Source organism: Suncus etruscus, chromosome 1, assembly GCF_024139225.1.
Source record: "Suncus etruscus isolate mSunEtr1 chromosome 1, mSunEtr1.pri.cur, whole genome shotgun sequence".
In the NCBI taxonomy this organism is placed as follows: domain Eukaryota; kingdom Metazoa; phylum Chordata; class Mammalia; order Eulipotyphla; family Soricidae; genus Suncus; species Suncus etruscus.
The window spans coordinates 73868593-73887069 of record NC_064848.1 but is presented as its reverse complement, the minus strand read 5'-3'; the positions used below and the strand labels follow the sequence as shown (position 1 = coordinate 73887069).

The 18477-nt window shown below is 40.6% G+C and overlaps 1 protein-coding gene across 1 annotated transcript in view; it reads left to right on the top strand.

The window, feature by feature from the left end:
* Positions 1–15483, top strand: part of GRIN3A (glutamate ionotropic receptor NMDA type subunit 3A) — a 214829-nt gene extending 199346 nt beyond the window's left edge. The window contains exons 7-9 of the mRNA XM_049770011.1: positions 6305–6469; positions 8819–8895; positions 13993–15483. Coding sequence (XP_049625968.1) covers positions 6305–6469; positions 8819–8895; positions 13993–14332 — 582 coding nt within the window. The 3' untranslated portion in view covers positions 14333–15483. The remainder of the gene's footprint in view (positions 1–6304; positions 6470–8818; positions 8896–13992) is intronic.
* Positions 15484–18477: the final 2994 nt, after the last annotated feature.

Genomic DNA, 18477 nt, shown 5'->3' with positions numbered 1-18477 from the left:
CCCTGAGCATTACCGGGTGTGGCCCAAAAACAAAACAAAAATTAAAAAAAATAAAAAATAATAATTGTGATCCAGAGTACTTCATAGTTGAATTTCAGATATATAGTAAGTCAAGGCCTTCCCACCACCACACCAATGTCAACCAGCCTCCACCAATAAACCCATCCTATACCAGTACTCTTTGTCCTCTGTGCTCGTATATTTAATAAATGCTAGCTGATGCTCTAGATAATCAGTATTTGCAGTAAATTAAATGGGAAAACTCCCTTACTTCTTGAAAATTATGTTCAAATAGGCAATAAAGGTATGTTGAGAGGATCTTTCCAGTAGCAAAGAGATCAGGGTACCAGTTAGGAAGCTATTTTGATATAGTGATCTACACCAGGTTGATTGGTGAAAGTGTTCAGAAATTCAGATTCTGGACAAATTTTGATGTAGGTTCCACCATTTTTTTTTTGGGTCACACCCGGCATTGCTCAGGGGTTACTCCTGGCTGTCTGCTCAGAAATAGCTCCTGGCAGGCACGGGGGACCATATGGGACACCAGGATTCTAACCAATCACCTTTGGTCCTGGATCGGCCGTTTGCAAGGCAAACGCCGCTGTGCTATCTCTCCGGGCCCGGTTCCACCATATTTATAGATACATTTGGTATGGGACACTAGAGAAAGAGAATCCAAGGGCTACTCAAAGATTTTTAGCCTGTGTAATTGTAAAGAGAAAAAAAATTTTGAGATGGATAGGACTATGTAAGAAGTAGCTTTGCATTTAAAAACTTTTTTATTAAACCATTGTAATTTACAAAGTTATTCATAATTAGATTTTATATATACAATGTTTTAAGACCAGTTCCACCACCAGTGTCAACCTCCCCCCACCAATGTTCCCACAATCCATCTCATGCCACCAACCCCTACCCTCCACACTGCCATCATAACAGGCCTGTTTTTCATTTGGGTTGTTAAATCTTGTGTCTCATGAGTTCATTGTTGTTGACTCTAGCTTAGATATTTAGTTCTGTCCTTTCTTAACACCATCAATGCACCTGAGACCACTTGGCCTCTGTCCCTGTCCTTTAATTTGTCTTTCTCTTCCTCCACTTAATTTCTTCCTTTCTCACTATAATCTGGGGTCTAGAGTGTTCTTGACAATCTCCATTTAAACCATTGCATTTTTTCATAGGCTCTAGCATTTTTAGTATATAACTTCCACCTTTGTGCTGGAGGGTACCACTTATATTCTTAAAGAAGAGGATTATTCAGATGCTGGGCTCTATCTTCTGAGGTAGTCTTTTCTTGGCCTTCAAAGTAGTCAGGTTTAATGAACAAACAAATGTTCTTAAAAAATGCTTCATTAGACATTTGTGTCATTGTATGAATATCTGAGTATAATTACATAAATCTATGAGATATAAACTAATACACACTTAAGACGTATGTTCTTTTTTTTTTTTTTTTTTTTTTTTTTGGTTTTTGGGCAACACCCGGCGGTGCTCAGGGTTTACTCCTGGCTATCTGCTCAGAAATAGCTCCTGGCAGGCACGGGGGACCATATGGGACACCGGGATTCGAACCAACCACCTTTGGTCCTGGATCGGCTGCTTGCAAGGCAAACACCACTGTGCTATCTCTCCGGGCCCAAGACGTATGTTCTAATCTATTGGCTCTACCACTGTACATATGATCTGCCATCAACCAAAATGATAAGCAATTTCTGGCTGACTGTAGCTGTAATCTATCCAATGAAACTGCAGAATAGGCAGTGGAATGAAGGAAACAAAAAGCTAAATGTTTCTTGTATTCTCTTTGCTCTAATGTTTTGTAACTCTGAGATACGTGAAGACTGGTGGAATTTCTGAATATGTTTCTGCAGATGACACTTGCAGCAACCTCATTATTTTTGTCAGTATCACTTGAATTCATTTAGAGTTGACAATAAATGAATATTCATTGTTCCTTTTCATTCTGAGACCAATGATAAGAGTCAAGTTGTGTCAGTACCATTTGATTAAAAATGTTTTCATTTGATAATGTGGGGCAGATGCATGTATCAAATGCATAGCACATTTACAAGGTGTGGTCCTTGTAAGAACAACTGAATTAAGTCCACAGCCACACTTCTTATCACTCAGACTCAGACACAATTTAAACACTTCACTGGTGCTCACAGACAGAGTATAGTGGATTTTGAATTCATGGGATGATTTTGAATGATTTTTTTTTTCAAAGTATTACAGGGCACAGACAGTAAGAGTTAAGATGTGTTTGCTTTAAAGGCCATGTGTGTGTGCTTTGGCAATATATTGGTTCCCCAATTTATTTGTTTATGTGATCTTAGAAAGGCCATGGATTCCTATAGAATGTTTTCTCAAATGTAAAATGTAATAATAATTGTTTAGAGGGTTGCTTTAAGATGATAGATAATATGCATAAATGATGTTTAGCACTTTTTGTTTAGTTTTATTTTGGGGTGACTGCAGACTACTGGTCTGCTAGTGACTGCAGACTACCCTTAACTCCTTGCTCAAGGGTCACTCTTATCAGTGCCAGGAATCTGAAACAGTACTCCTACATGCAAAGCTTGTGCTTCACCCTGTCAAATCGCTCTCCAGACTTGCACACAACTTTTTAAATTAGGAAATACTTCCCAGGGCCAGAGTAAACGTACAATGAGTAAAATGCTTGCCTTCCATATGATTGATTTGGATTTGATCCCCAGCCCCCCCAGAGAACCACTGATAATAATCTCTGAGCACAGACCTGTGATGAAGCCCTGAGCACCCTTGGATGTGGTCCCCTCAAAAATAAAGCAGTTTTTTCCTTTTGTTGTTGTTGTTGTTCATTGTTCATTGCACTCTTGACTGTTGTCAAGCTCACGGAGGTTGCACTGGTTGCAGTGCCACACACTTGGCTGTGATATTTTGTGATATTTTTGTAATATTTTGATGTGATGCTCACACTTATTCTGCTGTAATGTTCACCAGGACACCATTTTTCACAATTCTGCTGTGGTTGCCTATGTGGTTGCATGTTTTTGCTGGGGAATGTCACACTTTCTAGCCATAATGCTTTCACATTGTTAGTTATGCTCACTGAGGATCACATGCTCTCATTTCAGAAATTGCACATGCTGTTAAGGTCAGTGCCAAGAGTTGCAGGCAGCAGAATTACAGGGTTGTACTCAGCAAATGTGGCCCAACGGAGCACTCATCTTTTCAGACCAGATTTATCTTTCTTTAGGGCTGGTCTTCTGCCTACATTCTCAGGTGCTTGGCTTAGATATCCTGTCTTGTGTCCCTGAGTCCTAGGACACATGCCTCCTCTATACCCTGAGTCACTTCTAGTCTTTTCTTTTTCAGTGGGATTCTAGCACTATCATTGACCCAGGGCTACTGCCTAAAACACCATCAGGAAGAGAGAGATACCATGGCTCAGTTTGAACTCTCCAAGCTCTGCAACTGAACCTTTCAGTCCCAAATCCCAACCCAAATTGATGTTCCATGTCTCGTGCCTGGCTGGCTGTTGCTCTACAATTGGGAGTAGAGAGAGATGGGGAGGATAATAGGAAGACCCCTTCAGAATGAGTAAAGACCATTCACGTTAGAGTCAAATAAAATGGTTTAAAAGTGTAGTACCATGAGTGAAATAAGTCAGAGGGAGAGAGATAGACGGAGAATAGTCTCCCTCATCTATGGGTTTTAAGAAAAATAAAAGACATTTTTATAATAATTCCCAGAGACAATAGAGAGGAGGGCTAGAAGGTCCAGCTCACAACACGAAGCTCACCAAAAAGAGTGATGAGTACAGTTAGAAAAATAACTACAATGAGAACTATCATAACAATGTGAATGCATGAGGGAAGTGGGAAGCCTGTCTCGAGTGCAGGTGGGGGTGGGGTGGGGAGAAGGGAGATTTGGGACATTGGTGATGGGAATGTTGCACAGGTGAAGGGGGGTGTTCTTTACATAACTGAAACCCAACTACAATCATATTTGTAACCAAGGTGTTTAAATGAAGATATTGATTAAAAAAAAAAAAGAAAAAAAAAGTATAGTATCAGATGACAACTCCACCCAAGATCAGAACTCAAACGTCCTAGCAGTGAGAACTTCAATTTAAGTCCTTAGACTTTAAATCTTCTAGTCTACCAATGAAAATAGTAATGTCCCCTATTCTGTAATGAATAGTAAGCATGCCATTCCATAAAAAGTGCTCAACACTGTGTCCTTTACATATTTTATGTCAAAAAATAAATGATTGCTGATAATAGTAAAGATGAAAACAATGACTAAAATCCTCAGGCAAAGGGCACCAAAGGCTCCTTAGCATAGGCATCTATGGACTTTCAGTGTTGTTAATTCTCCTTTTTCCTTCCTTTGTGCTCAATCCCCAAGGCACAGAAGTCTCTTTCATGTCCATATCCATCTCTGTACCTTCAGCTCAGAACACTTTTACTTGTTCCCAGCTGGACCTCACATTCCACTTTCATTATTTTATATTGATCACATGAACTAGTCTCTCCACAAAACCCAGGAAGTATGGATAAATGTAGCCTGACTTGCTTTTTTCCTAGACTCAAGCTTTTTAATGGCAAGCAATTTTTTGTTTAAAGCTATTACAATAGTTATAGTATTTATTTTATCTGTAGATAAATTTTCCTATCCCCCATCACCAATGTGTCCATGACCCTTTATCTATCACCACTAGTGTGATCTGCTGCCCTTTTAGCTACCCACCAATGTTTGTTAGTAAATTTTGTATTCCAAGGCCAGAGGTATGTCATTGATGTAATCTGTTACTTGGTTTTGTATCTATATACTCTACAAATGAGCAAGAATATCAGTATTTATTGTTATTTCTTTTATTTATGTTGCTTAACATTATACCCTCCAGTTCCATACAATTGCAGCAAACTGATTTTGGCTGCATAGTATATTTTACTGTACTTGTAGCTGCATAGTATTCCACTGCATACATATTCTTTATTCACTTACAGTTTGATGGGCATTTGGGTTATTTCCTCTATCGTGACCATGGCACCAATGAACTAGAAAATCTTTTCAAATGAATGCTTTGTGTCTGAGTGAGTGGACATCAAGAAGTGGAATCACTGAGTCATATGGGAGTTCTGTTCTATCAATTTGCAAGATGCCTGCTTCAATTATTTAATTACTGTAGCTATAACTGGAACAGATTTGCTGTTATCAAAAATATCCCAGGCTTTTGCGTTTAGCCAATATAAATTTAGAGATAAGCTTTATCACCTCAATGATTCTGGTATTTTGTAGTTTTCTCAACTATAAAGTGAGGTTATAATGATAAGTTAAGCCAAAGATAGTACAGCATTCAGGATGCTGACCTTGCACTCTGCCAACTATGGTTTTATTCTCAGTACTGCATATGGTCCTGAGCATAAGCCAGGAGTAACCCCTGAGCACTGTTAGGTATAATCCAAAAGCAAAAACAACAAAAAGCAAGCAATCAAATGCCTAATAGGTAAGTAGTAAGTATTTGAAATAATAAGTACTTCTCTTTCTACTCCAAGATTGTCTAACTTTGTAATGTAGTCCAATTACTTAGCTTTTTGAGTCTCTAGTACCTCATGTATAAAATGGGACATTTATTAATCAGGATTTCTTAATGTTTTTCCACTTCTGGCCTCCTTTCATCCACACAATATGTACTGCCAGAACCACGTTGGATGCATTATATAGTTGGCTTTGGATTAATTTTGGTCCTTGCACATTCAGAAACCTCTTACTATTGCCAACTATTTTTCAACCCCCGTTTTCAATTTTGCCACCCCTTGTGGGGTCATGAACCACAATTTAAGAAAATAGAACTAGATACACCTCACATTTCCTGCCAGATCTAAATTTGGAAATTGTCCAACTCATCATTTTTTCTCTTAAATCTCCCTAAGAGAGTTTCTCCCCTGTAGGTAAATATTGACTGCTTTAAAATATTAAGTTATTATATTAATGTCCCCCAGTCAAAAAACATTTATTGAATGATTCTCTTAAAAGTAGAAATAAATATTGCTCCCTCTTTATCTGTTTTTCTGTAAAAGACTGTGAGATGGTCCAGATGTTCAGTACAGTTCCAAGGACCATTCTTACCGTTTAATTCCATGTAGCCAGCACACAGGAATATGCCTGAAGTTGCTAGAAATATGTATTCTAGATTCCCTTTAGAGTGCAGAGACTTATGAAACACTGGTCTAGTGTTTCTAGTGTTCACACTAGTGAACGTGTGATCGAGTAGCAACAATGTCGTCATGGCTTTTTCTTTCCTGTTTGGTCACAGACCCTGCAGATGGGCATCAAACACTTTTCTGGACTCTTCGTGCTGCTCTGTGCTGGATTTGGTCTGTCTATATTGACCACCATTGGTGAACACATAGTGTACAGGCTGCTGCTCCCACGAATCAAGAACAAATCCAAGCTGCAGTACTGGCTCCATACCAGTCAGGTGAGTGACTCAGGTGTCTTGCCATCAACTTTCTTCCATGTCAGAGTCCTGGGAAAGGGAGAATGCAGAGCCCATGTCAGACTGGAAAATGACAAATTACAATGAGAACTCAGGTGATGTAGACACCCTCAGTAGAAAATGACATTTGCTCAGTGCCATAAATTCCCTTTTGCTACAATTACCTTTGAACTTTGGTTGTTCTATAATGTTCAAAATTCCTTTCACAGAATCAGTTTTGCTCACGATGGAAAGAACAGAATTGACACATTATTTTTAACCAGTTTCACATAAGAGTGACAGTCTGGGAAGTTGGGAGATAGAGGAGGAGTTAGGGTGTATGTGCTAAAGCCAATCTTTGGCACTGCATGGCCTCCTAAGAATAGCTGGGTACAGGGGCTGGCGGCGCTAGAGGTAAGGTGTCTGCCTTGCAAGCGCTAGCCAAGGAAGGATCGCAGTTCGATCCCCCAGCGTCCCATATGGTCCCCCCAAGCCAGGGGCAATTTTTGAGCGCTTAGCCAGGAGTAACCCCTGAGCATCAAACGGGTGTGGCCTGAAAAAAAAATAGCTGGGTACAGCTCTGTAGACCCTGAGAACTGTAGGGGTGGTCTTGGTGGTCCCCAACACCACAGGACTCAGGGAGCACTGTATCCGAAGTCTTTGCATTAAATCATGGATCCAGTAGGCTTAGTGTCACCAGGAGTGAGTCCCATAGCCCCTAAATGTCTCTTGCAAATAATAACCCCCAAAAAGTGACAATTTAAAAATTATATAAAAAATATATTCTATAGATTTCTTCCTTCTTTCTGCTTTTTTTTTTCATTTTTTTCTTTCTTTTTTTTTATCCTTTCTTTTTTCCCCCCCAAACTAAAAGCTATGAAATAAGCTTTAAAACCCTATCACTTGATTGATAAACCTCCTGGTCCCTTTTTCGGATAGATTTTTTAATTGGTCCTGGCTTTCCCAAGGCCAAGTCATGCAAACTAGAAATTCACTTGTAGGAAAACATTAGATGGACCATTCACGCAGGCACATACATCAGCACATCTCTCCCTGAGGAAATTGGCAAAGAAAAAGGTCAAAATAGACTCAGAAGGGGCTGAAATGATAGCACAGTGGTGCAGGGGTGGGGGTGGGGTGCCTTGCACATAGTCAACCCTGTTTTGATCCCCATATCACATATGGTCTCCAGAGCCTGCCAGGAGTTTCTCCTGAGTGCAGAGTCAGGAGTATCCCTGAGCACCACCAGGTGTGGTCCCAAACAAACAAATAAAAAAATAGACTCAGAAAGCTTTCTCATGCTGCAGGGACTGGAAGGCACTATAACTTCAAGAGACCTTGGTGAGGCTTAAGCCCAGAGGAACCTCCTGATCTCTTTTAATGAGTCTGTCTGCCTCCAGAGCACTAGCACTCACACCTACCTCCCAGCTAAGCAAGGCTGCCAGGTCAGCCTCTTCTGCCCTTGCCTTTTTAGTCAGCTCCCACTTTATTTCATTTTTTCTAGAGAGATACCAGTCACTGATTTTCTTACATTTGAACCCTCTTCCTACTTTATCCTAGAAAGTATCTGGTTTTCAAAATCCAACTGTGCTCACTACCTGTCTTCTCTACTACGTATCAAAAGTTTTAAGGTCATTCTCAAATTCTTATTTCCTTCTTTGGACTGCTCATAAATAGAAACTGAAGAGGAATATTTTGGAATGTTGGTTTGTTTGTGGAAAAAAGATGAGATCCCACAAATACTCGGGGCATATTCATGGTCACATCAGGTCATGGCAAGAATCAAACTAGAGACCTTACGCATGCTAGACTTGTGTTGTGACTCTGAGCTATCTCCCTGGCCCCCAAACTGAAGGCTCTGACTTGTCTTTACCAATTTTTTTTTTGTGCGTGTGTGTGGTTTTTGGGTCACACCCGGCAGTGCTCAGGAGTTATTCCTGGATCCAGGCTCAGAAATCACTCCTGGCAGGCACGGGGGACCATATGGGACGCCGGGATTCGAACCCATGACCTCCTGCGTGAAAGGCAAACACCTTACCTCCATGCTATCTCTCCAGCCCCACCAATTTAATTGTAAAAACTCTTCTCTGTTTCAGGAATCTTCTTCTACCCAGAGCATTTCTGAGTTTCCTTGTAAATTACCTTTTTGCTCCTCTAGGGAGAATAATAATCAAGAATTATTGTTCTCCTGAGATTTTCAGCTGAATACTGATGTGTTTTCTAACATCCCTGGGAATTCGATTAAAGACTCACTTTGTAGTGACAAGATAATGCTGTTCAATCTTGGGCAGTATTTGTCCTGGTGCCCTGAGTTTCTAATAATTCTCCATGTGGATCTGTTCTTTTTACCAGAGGTTACATAGAGCACTGAATGCCTCATTTGTAGAGGAAAAGCCACCGCGTTTCAAAACCAAACGTGTGGAAAAGAGGTAAGAAATCAAAGCAGGGGTCTATATAACTGTTAAAAATTAAATTCAGAGCCAGAGTGATAGTACAGTGGATAGGGTATTTGCTTTGCATGCAGCTGAACCAAGTTCAATCCCTGGCATCCCATATAGTCTCCTGAGCCTCCCATAAATAATTTCTGTGTGCAGAGCTCGAGTAACCCATGAATGCTGCCAAGTGTGGCCCAAAAGAAAAAAAAATAAGTATAGAAGAATCTAGAGAGATGAGGATAGTAGTTAGGGCACTTGCCTTGCAAATAGCTGACCTGGGTTCAAACCCCCAGTACCCTTTATTGTCTCTAAAGCTTGATCAGGAGTAATTCCTAAGCACAGAGTCAGGAATAAGTCCTGAGCACCAGTGGTCGTGGCCCCAAAATACTTCCCAATAAAATGAAGTTTAAATATAGACTAAGTTTAAATAATACAGTTCACAACAGGATTCTGTCTTGATAAACAAAGCCTATTAAATGCATGTGATATCAACTAGAAATAGAAACAACAAAATAAAGTTATCGATGGACACTAAAAGGCAGCATGGGCAGTACATGTCATTGTTTAAAGTAGGAGAGTCTAAAATCATGGTATCCAGACCCAAATCCTGATTCTGACCCTGGTAATACGTGCAACCTTGGATTTGTTATTTGTTTAACCTTCCTGTATATCAATTTTCTTATTATGAATTTGAGGTTCCTAGAATTGCAGTAAGAATTAAATGAGAGGGCCAGAGAAATAAATAGTACAGCCAATAAAGTATTTTCCTAGCACACAGCAGAATGGTGATGACCAATGATTCTGAGTACCGAGTCAGAATAATCCCTGAACACAGCCAGATGCAGCCCCTGAATTCCCAAGAAAAAATTAAATGAGATGATATATGCAGAACCCCTGAAATTATGGGTAATCTGTAAGAAATATTAGGAATTTATTTTCAATGGAATATTTGTAAGATATTTCATGACCATAGCAGCCAATTAATTTCATGCAATATTGCTTTTTGAGCTTCTTTCCATTTCCTCCTCCTTTCTAGGACTCCTAGGAATATTTGAAATATGCAACAGATATGTTCTGCTTAATTCATTTCCTGGCACTCTTACTACAAACTCCCCATAAAAGAGCATCTCATTAACAGGAAGTAACAAGCATTAAATGCATAGCTGACATTTGAAAATTGAAACTGCTCCTTTTCCACATCCAGCTTGTGGATTCTTGACATGCTGGCTAAAGATGTCAAAAACACTTGGTCTGGCTTCTGGCCAGCCTCCCTGGTTCTTCATATGCCCAGAGGTCTCTGTGTAGGGCATTATCAGCAAGTAACTCTGTCATCCATGGCAGCTCCTCTACTCCCAGCTTCATTTTCTGGGTAATTTGGAAATCTGACATTCATATTTCTTATTAAAAAGAGAGGAAAAGGGAAAGGGAGTGAAAACATGATTCATTTTCACAGCTTGTACCACCTCTGGGATTGCTGCAGTCGGCCTTGCTCTAGTTTGCCTCTAGCTTGTCAGAACCATTTCCATGAGCTCTTAAAGCATCTCTTTGCGGTTGGGGAGCTCCCTACCCCTGCAATTCCTCTGTCTGGGACTGCCTGTATCATATTGCAGGCCTGTTAGCTCAAGCTATAGACTAATCAAGGCACAGCTGTTCTATGTCATGTTACATTTGGTTTTTTTTCTATAATTATTTTTAACTTAAGTGTTGTTCAACCAGAGGAACACAAGAAGACATAGCAGAAAAGACCTTATCCCATAATGAGAGCACATGTGTTTTCCAGCTATAACGGAAACAAGAAGCCCTGGGATCCCAATTCCAACTGTGATGTGATTCCTATTTACAGCTCTCTTGCTTAAACTGAGAACCAAATAGGTCTTTCACTCAACTTACCACTTAAAAAATTACCTTCTGGAATCCTATTACTTCAGAAAGATCTAAGATAGAATATACCCTCTTGGACCCACAATTCCTATGAGAGCATTTACTCACAGATTTCCTATAAAGAATCTAAACTTATAATATTGATTAAAACATTACATTATGGGGGCCAGAGTGGTAAAGCATCTGCCTTGCACGTGGCTGACCTAGAATGGACCATGGTTTGATCCCCCGGCATCCCATATGGTCCCCCAAGCCAGGAGCAATTTCTGAGCACATAGCCAGGAGTAACCCCTGAGCATCACCAGGTGTGACCTCCCCAAAAAACAAACAAAAAAAAAAAAACATAAAAAAGAAAGAAAACATTACATTATGGTAGAGGTATCTTCTAGATTCTCTCTTCTGCCTCTATTCCTTGGTAACCTCAATTGTGTATTCATAGTCCAAGGAGTTGGGGTCATTAGATACTGTTCATTCCTTTATTTTTTATATCCCACATAAAAGTAAGATCCTCTAGTATTTTTCCTCACTCTGATTAAGTTTTTTCAACAAGACCTGCTCTAGCTCTATCCAAGTTGCGACAAAAATACACAATTTCTTTTTTTAACATAGCTAAGAAACATTCCATCGTGTTTATCTCACAACTTCTTGGTCCACTTATCAGTCAGTGGGCTCTTGGTTGTTTCCATATCTTAGATATCGCAAACAGCACTGCAATGAACATGGATGCATATACATCTCTTTGAACTAATGTTTTTTGCTTTCTTGGGATAGATGCCAAGGATTAGAATCACTGAACCATATTTTTAATTTTTAAGATCTCTCTGTACCATTTTCTATAGATACTAAACCAATTTACATTTCCAGCAACAGTGAATAAGATTACCTTTTCAACATATCTCCATCAACACTGGCTGTTTCTGGTTGCAAAGTCACTTTTTGGAGGGACATGGGTAGAAGGGAAAGAAATAAAGGATTCTGGCAACTTTTGCAATTCTAGGACAAATAGTGTCTGTCCAAAGGGATAGTATAGTGGATAGCCTACTGGGTTTGACCCCCCCCACCATCCCATGTGGTCCCCTAAGCCCACCAGGATTGATACCTGAGTGCAGAGCCCAAGAGTAATCCATGAGCACTGCCAGTGTGGCCCCAAAACAAAATAAAACAAAAATAGAACACCCTACTAGTCCCGTTCTGTTTTTATCTTTACCTATGAATCAAAATTTCATCATGCCTCCTCTTCCTCTACTCCCTGCAAGTCCCTTTCTTTCTTCTAGCAAGTCAGAATCCAGGAATAAAATCTTGTTTGTAGAAACAAAATCCTTCCCCACTGCCTCACCCCCTAACCCTTTGTGTGTCTGGCAAGTGCTCTCCTGTCTGCAGCCATCTCTCTGAATGGAGGGATGCAAGCTTGAAGAGGATTGAAAATCAATTTCTGCTGGACTTTTATTATCTCTGCAAGAACCTTAGGCTTTCTCAAGTGGTTTTTTTTATCTTGCTTTATTTATTTATTTATTTATTTTGGTTTTTGGGCCACACCCGGCGGTGCTCAGGGGTTACTCCTGGCTGTCTGCTCAGAAATAGTTCCTGGCAGGCACGGGGGACCATATGGGACACCGGGATTCGAACTAACCACCTTTGGTCCTGGATCGGCTGCTTGCAAGGCAAACACCTTGCTGTGCTATCTCACCGGGCCCACTTTATTTTTTTTTAAGCTTCAGACCTCACTGACATTCCCAAACCACATAAAGTCATTCCCATAATGGGCAACTTTCTCCCCTGGAACCTGCAACTTCTATGCTTTTATTCTGAACTCAGTTGATAAATATCAGAATGGTTCTGTGGGACAAAGAAGGAGCAATACTTGTGTTACTTATCAGCTGTTTCCTGCTCCGAGTTCAACAGGTGAATAAAGAGGTTTCACTTTGATTAAAACTGTATCTTAAAAGTCATGGAGCATTTTAAGACAGGACTGATTTCTGGGCATCACCCACCAGAATGGAATAGAAAGACATATAATGTTCCTCATCAACACACATGATTTATCCAACCTAGTTTCAGGACAACATAAGAGAGGAGGAAACCTGGCACTCCAGTGGAAGAGAATAGTGTCAATGTCAGCTCTTTTGGTCTCCATAATACTGCAGCAAGCAATTTTTTCATAACTTGGTTGCTTCATCTGTGAATGCATTCCCGGTTCCCTCATACTTACACAGACAATAGCTCACCAAGCACACTGATGATACAGAAAAGGAGGTAAATCTAAAGCTCTCCTTTGAGAGGCTAAGGAGATAGAAGAGTGGGCAAGACATGTACCTTGCATGCAACTCTCTAAGGTTTCAGCCCCGGCACCACATAAGGTCCCCTGTAATAAGGTCCCAGGAGTAATTCCTGAGTATAGTGTCATGAGTAACATCTGACTGAGTGCAGGTAGGCATGGCCCCTCAAACCCCCCAAAAATAAAATACAGCATTTTAAAATAAAGATACTTGTTTTAGGGCCAGAGAGATAGCATGGAGGTAAGGTGTTTGCCTTGCATGCAGAAGGATGGTGGTTCGAATCCCGGCATCCCATATGGTTCCCAAGCCTGCCAGGGGCAATTTCTGAGCCTTGAGCCAGGAGTATCCCCTGAGCACTGTCAGGTGTGACCCGAAAACCAAAATAAAAAAAAAAAGATACTTGTTTTATAAAAGTCAGGTGTGCATTTTAATGGCAGAAACCCAATTACGAACATGTTTGTAACCATGGTATTTAAATAAAGAAATTATAAAAAAGGGGGGGGGGCAAAAGAAATATATATATATCTGGTTTAGGGTTTCAATACTGTGCAGAGTCTTCCTAAGAATATTAAATAGCTTTCAATTTGAATATATTTAAAGTGTATTTAAACTTGTATTTCTATATACTTAAATATATTTAAATATATATATGTTAGTCCAGAGAGATAGTACATCAGGTAGGGAGCTTGTCATGCACATGGCGATCCTGAATTAGATCCCTGGAACCCCATATGGTTACTTAAGCCCCAATAGAAGTGATCCTAGGAACAAAGCCAGAAGATCTGAGCACTTCTAAGGTGTGGCCCCAAGCAACAAAATCCAAATATATAACCTCTTCCACTACTCCAGTATAGATAGTAAAAGCATGTCATTATGGTGATAAGGTATCAAATTAAAAAAAATGAATAAAAATAAAGTGCTGCTTTGTTCCCAGGTCCAACTTGGGACCGCATCAGCTTACCGTGTGGAATACTTCCAATCTGAATCATGACAACCCACGCAAGTACATCTTCAGCGAAGAGGGAGGACAAAACCAGCTGGGCATCCAGTCCCCCCAAGACATCCCTCTTCCACCCAGAAGGAGAGAGCTCCCTGCCTCCCTAACCACCAATGGGAAAGCAGACTCCCTGAGTGGGGGGCAAAACTCAGTGATGCAGGAACTCTCGGAGCTGGAGAAACAGATCCAGGTGATCCGGCAGGAGCTGCAGCTGGCTGTGAGCAGAAAATCGGAGCTGGAGGAATATCAGAGGACAAACTGGACTTGCGAGTCCTAGGTGATTTGCTCCTCGAGGCCATCCCTGGCATTCCTCTGAGCCCTGGACACTTTGTAATGTTCTTTTGTAACCACCGAAGTGTGGGCAGGTAAAGACAAGGTCTTTAGAAGTTCAGCTGCCCTCTTCCACCTGAAAAGCAGCTGTAGCTCTTCCCACGCACGCTCCCTAGGTCTCCAGGGTAGGGGCTCTCATCAAGGCAGGCTCCTTAGTTGGGAAGCAGTCAGCTCCTTGTAAAGAATCTGTGATGAATCAGCCAAGCCCAGCTCCTGTTAACCTTTTCACCAGGTGCCACAGTAATATTTCTGGTTTTTAGCCCTTTCTCTGCACTATCAACGACAAGAGATAAAATTGTGACTCATACCCAGGTCTTTCTGGGTGGTTAGTTTTCATCTTAGCGTCGAACAAGGTGATGCAGGGTTGTGACTTCTAATACAACTCCCCACTTTGATTTGTTCCAGTATTCTGAATGCAGTAAGAACAAGGTAAGGGCGAGAGAAACTTAGGAAAGATGTGGAACTTGGCTAATTAACCCAACTCACAGGCTTCTCAACAGGCCACTGAGCTAGGAAATCAGGACAGAACCAGGCGTTGAGTAGATCCTGGATTTCCAGGTCCATCCTGATACACATATTAAAGGAATGTGTTTTCAAGCCATTCTGAAGGGGGACAGGGTTGTAGTGCATGGCAACAGAGAATTAGGAGAGGGGAGATAACAGTGGACACTGTGCTTTTAGAATACAGTCTCTGAAAAAGTTGTACAACATTTTGGCTAGAATGAATAGAATGATACTTTTCATCCAACTGAGCATTGCCACTATTCTGTGTGCCTTTTATAAAGGAAAAGATGCAAGAGGAAAACAAAGCAAGAATGTGACCTTAGGAGGAAACCTGAGTCTCTCTAATTGTCGGAGAGGAGAAGGGAGCTGGCACTGTGGTTTATGGCAAAGCCTCTGTCCACCACACTAGGCCATTTTCAGATCAGTAGTCACCTCAATCTGCACTATAGACATCCCAGAAGTGACCCTCATGCTTCAGCAGTTAGCAACATGCCCTGTTTTATTTTTCATATCTGTATCAATAACTATTAAGCCAATCTTCCAGCAGCACATGTCCCATTTCTGAAGAGCCAAGAATAGGTTTGCTCCAGCAGCCATCCCCAGGATCCTTCTAAAGATTTATCAGGGGGAACCTGATACCCCTCTGCCTTGGCATCCTGTTCACAGTGGACAACCACTTAGATACATAGAAGGATAAAGGAATAAGGAGATAAAGAACTAACATTTCCAATATTTGTGTGGACTCGAATTATTTAGGGGCTCATTAGAATGATGATTGCTAAGACACTTCCCCAGAGACTAAGGACAGCCTACAAATGTGCCCAGAAACCTACTGTGACCCAAAACTCCCAGGTGACTGATGCATAATACAAAAAGCTGTTCTAGAAGTTGAGCTGGCCCCAGCATGGAGAAAAGTCAAAACAAGCATTTTTGATAGATTTCTAAACTTCAGCACATACCTGCTGATAAACTTTCTATTTTCTCCATACACACAAAACCTTCATTCCCCTCCCAGGACACCTGTGAGGCCTAGAGTTCTCAGTTTGTCAATCACTGGCTTTATCTTTTCATTATTTATTGTTCTGCCCTAATTTGAATGCCTACAGTGCACTCACAAAACTGTGCCAAGTACTGTGGCCTGAAACAGCTGCAAAGAATTGGAAAAACCTCTTCAATTGGAAATTACTCCCTCTGCTCTTGGATGACATTCCTGCATTTCTACTAAGAACTACACACTTCCCCCCTGGGAAATCTAGCACCTTAAGTTGCAATTAGAAAACTCTTAAGCAATTAGTTCATTGTTTGAGAAAAAGTGGGTGCCGTGCATAATGTAAGTATAGAGATACTGATGAGGAAGGTAAGAGGGTTCTAAAGTTAGACTTCATCAGTCCTAACTACTGATTAAATGACTCACCCACAAGATACAGGTAAGCTCTGGAAACAGAGAGGACAATTCTGCTTTGAAAGACCTTCCCTTCCATGTTGTCACCCCAGGCCCAGAAGTAGGTTTGCAACTGCCTTTGGAAATCTTTGCTTCTTAGTTCTCATCCATTTGCAACAGCTACAAATGCAGTAGACTCTGCTGTCATGCTCTGCACACCCCAAACCTCTGCATAGCCCAAAGGCTGATGTAAAGGTGTACCTCAACTCACATAACAGCCATGCTCCTAATGTTGTACATGGACAGTTTTATAACTCAGCTCAGTCCGAATAAACTTGAGGAGCTGGCTATTTAAAGGAACCCAGAGGTGAATTCTTTTGTAAAGTAAAGAATCCTTTTGTAATGCAATTAATTATCCCTTAATGTAGCCGTTTTGTAAGTTTGGATTTTTGTATATCGCGTTTACCTTAAGCTTATCTACTGAGGCATTCTGAGCAGGTAACACACCAGATGGCCCTGCCTATACACAAAGATGTCCAGTGCATGGCTCCTTGGGTACTTTCTGAGGAATGACTGGGCCAAAATCATGGCCAGAAAGGCAGCAAGATACAGCAGGGGCTGAAAGCAGGCTCATCACCATTTATATTGCTTGAAATGCCTCCATGTTCTGGATAAAGAAAAACAAAAATACTTGCTTGTGAAGAAATGAAGCAGTCTTCATGTTAAATAGAAATGGTTATTTTTATTGGTAGTAACTGAACAGTGTTTTGCAATTTGTGAAACAGTGTGTTGTGTTTCGTAAAAAAAAAAAAAAAAAAAAAGGTTTCATGAAGTGGTTTCATTCTGTTCTGTTCCACCTCTTTTCTCTCTACTCCCTTTAGACTCCAAACACAAAGTTATGGTATCTTTGGGTAAAGGGTGGTATTTTGATAAAGAAGAAAGAGATAATAGATGCTTCTTTAGCTCCTCTTTTATGAGGCTGGAAGGTTTTCATGTCTTTTCTAAGCCCTGGAGTTGGCAAACCTGAAAATGAGACCATCTGACTGTCACACATCCCAGCCCTGTTTCAGGCAGGAACTCCTGGCACAGAAGCACCCAGTTCAGTATGACTGGGTAAGTTGAAAACGAGAGGGCTACTTGGTTTATGTAAATACTAGTAATAAGGACCCCAGTTTGTGAATATCTAAAGGTAGAAGAGCAAAGGAATGCCTCCAACAATGAATGCCAACTTAGAAGAATAATTGGGCCAGACCACTGGGAGGCAGCCACAGGGTTGAGTTTTTCAATGTGCCCGGAGGTGACTCTCCATTATTCATGGATCTTGCTGCTGCACAAATTCTCTGTGCTTGATGCTGCTTCTGTGCCAGGCAGAATGAATCAGTGGCATAGAGGCACTAGACTTTTCAGTGTTGGTACTGAGTCTGTTAAGTACTTCTTTGGGCTATGATAGAGAATGAAGAAGAAAATAACTACTTTAGAGCCTCTCTTTCTTCCAGCTCCTATTTTCATAAGCAAACCAGAAAAGTCAACTCATTAGTGTTCAGATGCTATGCATTCTAATTTAAAAAGCACTTCACTATCAGTAACTGTCCAGTTATTCCTTTCTTTACCTGTCCATACCATTTATCAAATTCAGGATTCCCATTTTAGTTTAGTTACTAATCGTTTTTATGAAAAATAACATACTTATCAGTATTTTCTTAAGGTTTGTAAAGTGTTTGCATTGTGTTTTCATTTCAATGTGTTTGCAATCGCTCCGCTCTGGAAGAACTGAAATGCTGTCTTGTGAGCATGACGTGAACAGGCTGTTTTGCTCCAGCCACTTTTCTTGTACAACCACATGGATGGACTAGATGTCCTCAGATGTTTTCCATCTTCAGTTTCTATGACTGTGGAATAAATGTTCAGATAGAAACTTCACTTTTGGGTGTGCTATTGGCATTGTCTATGGGATTAGAATGTTTGTATGGTACTAATTCTTTTCTAACAGGCTTCTATGGTGCTATCATTTATGCTTGTGTCCTTGGCATAATCCAAAGTAGCAAAGCTATCCTGAGAAAACTCAGCACTAGCATCAGAAGTAGAACAAAATGGCTGCATCTGAGAGATACCATCTCAATGCTAAGATCTCTGAAAACTACCTTTATTCAATAACTTTAAATATTTTTGAGAAACTTTTTGTATTATTTTATTAATAACATCTTTAA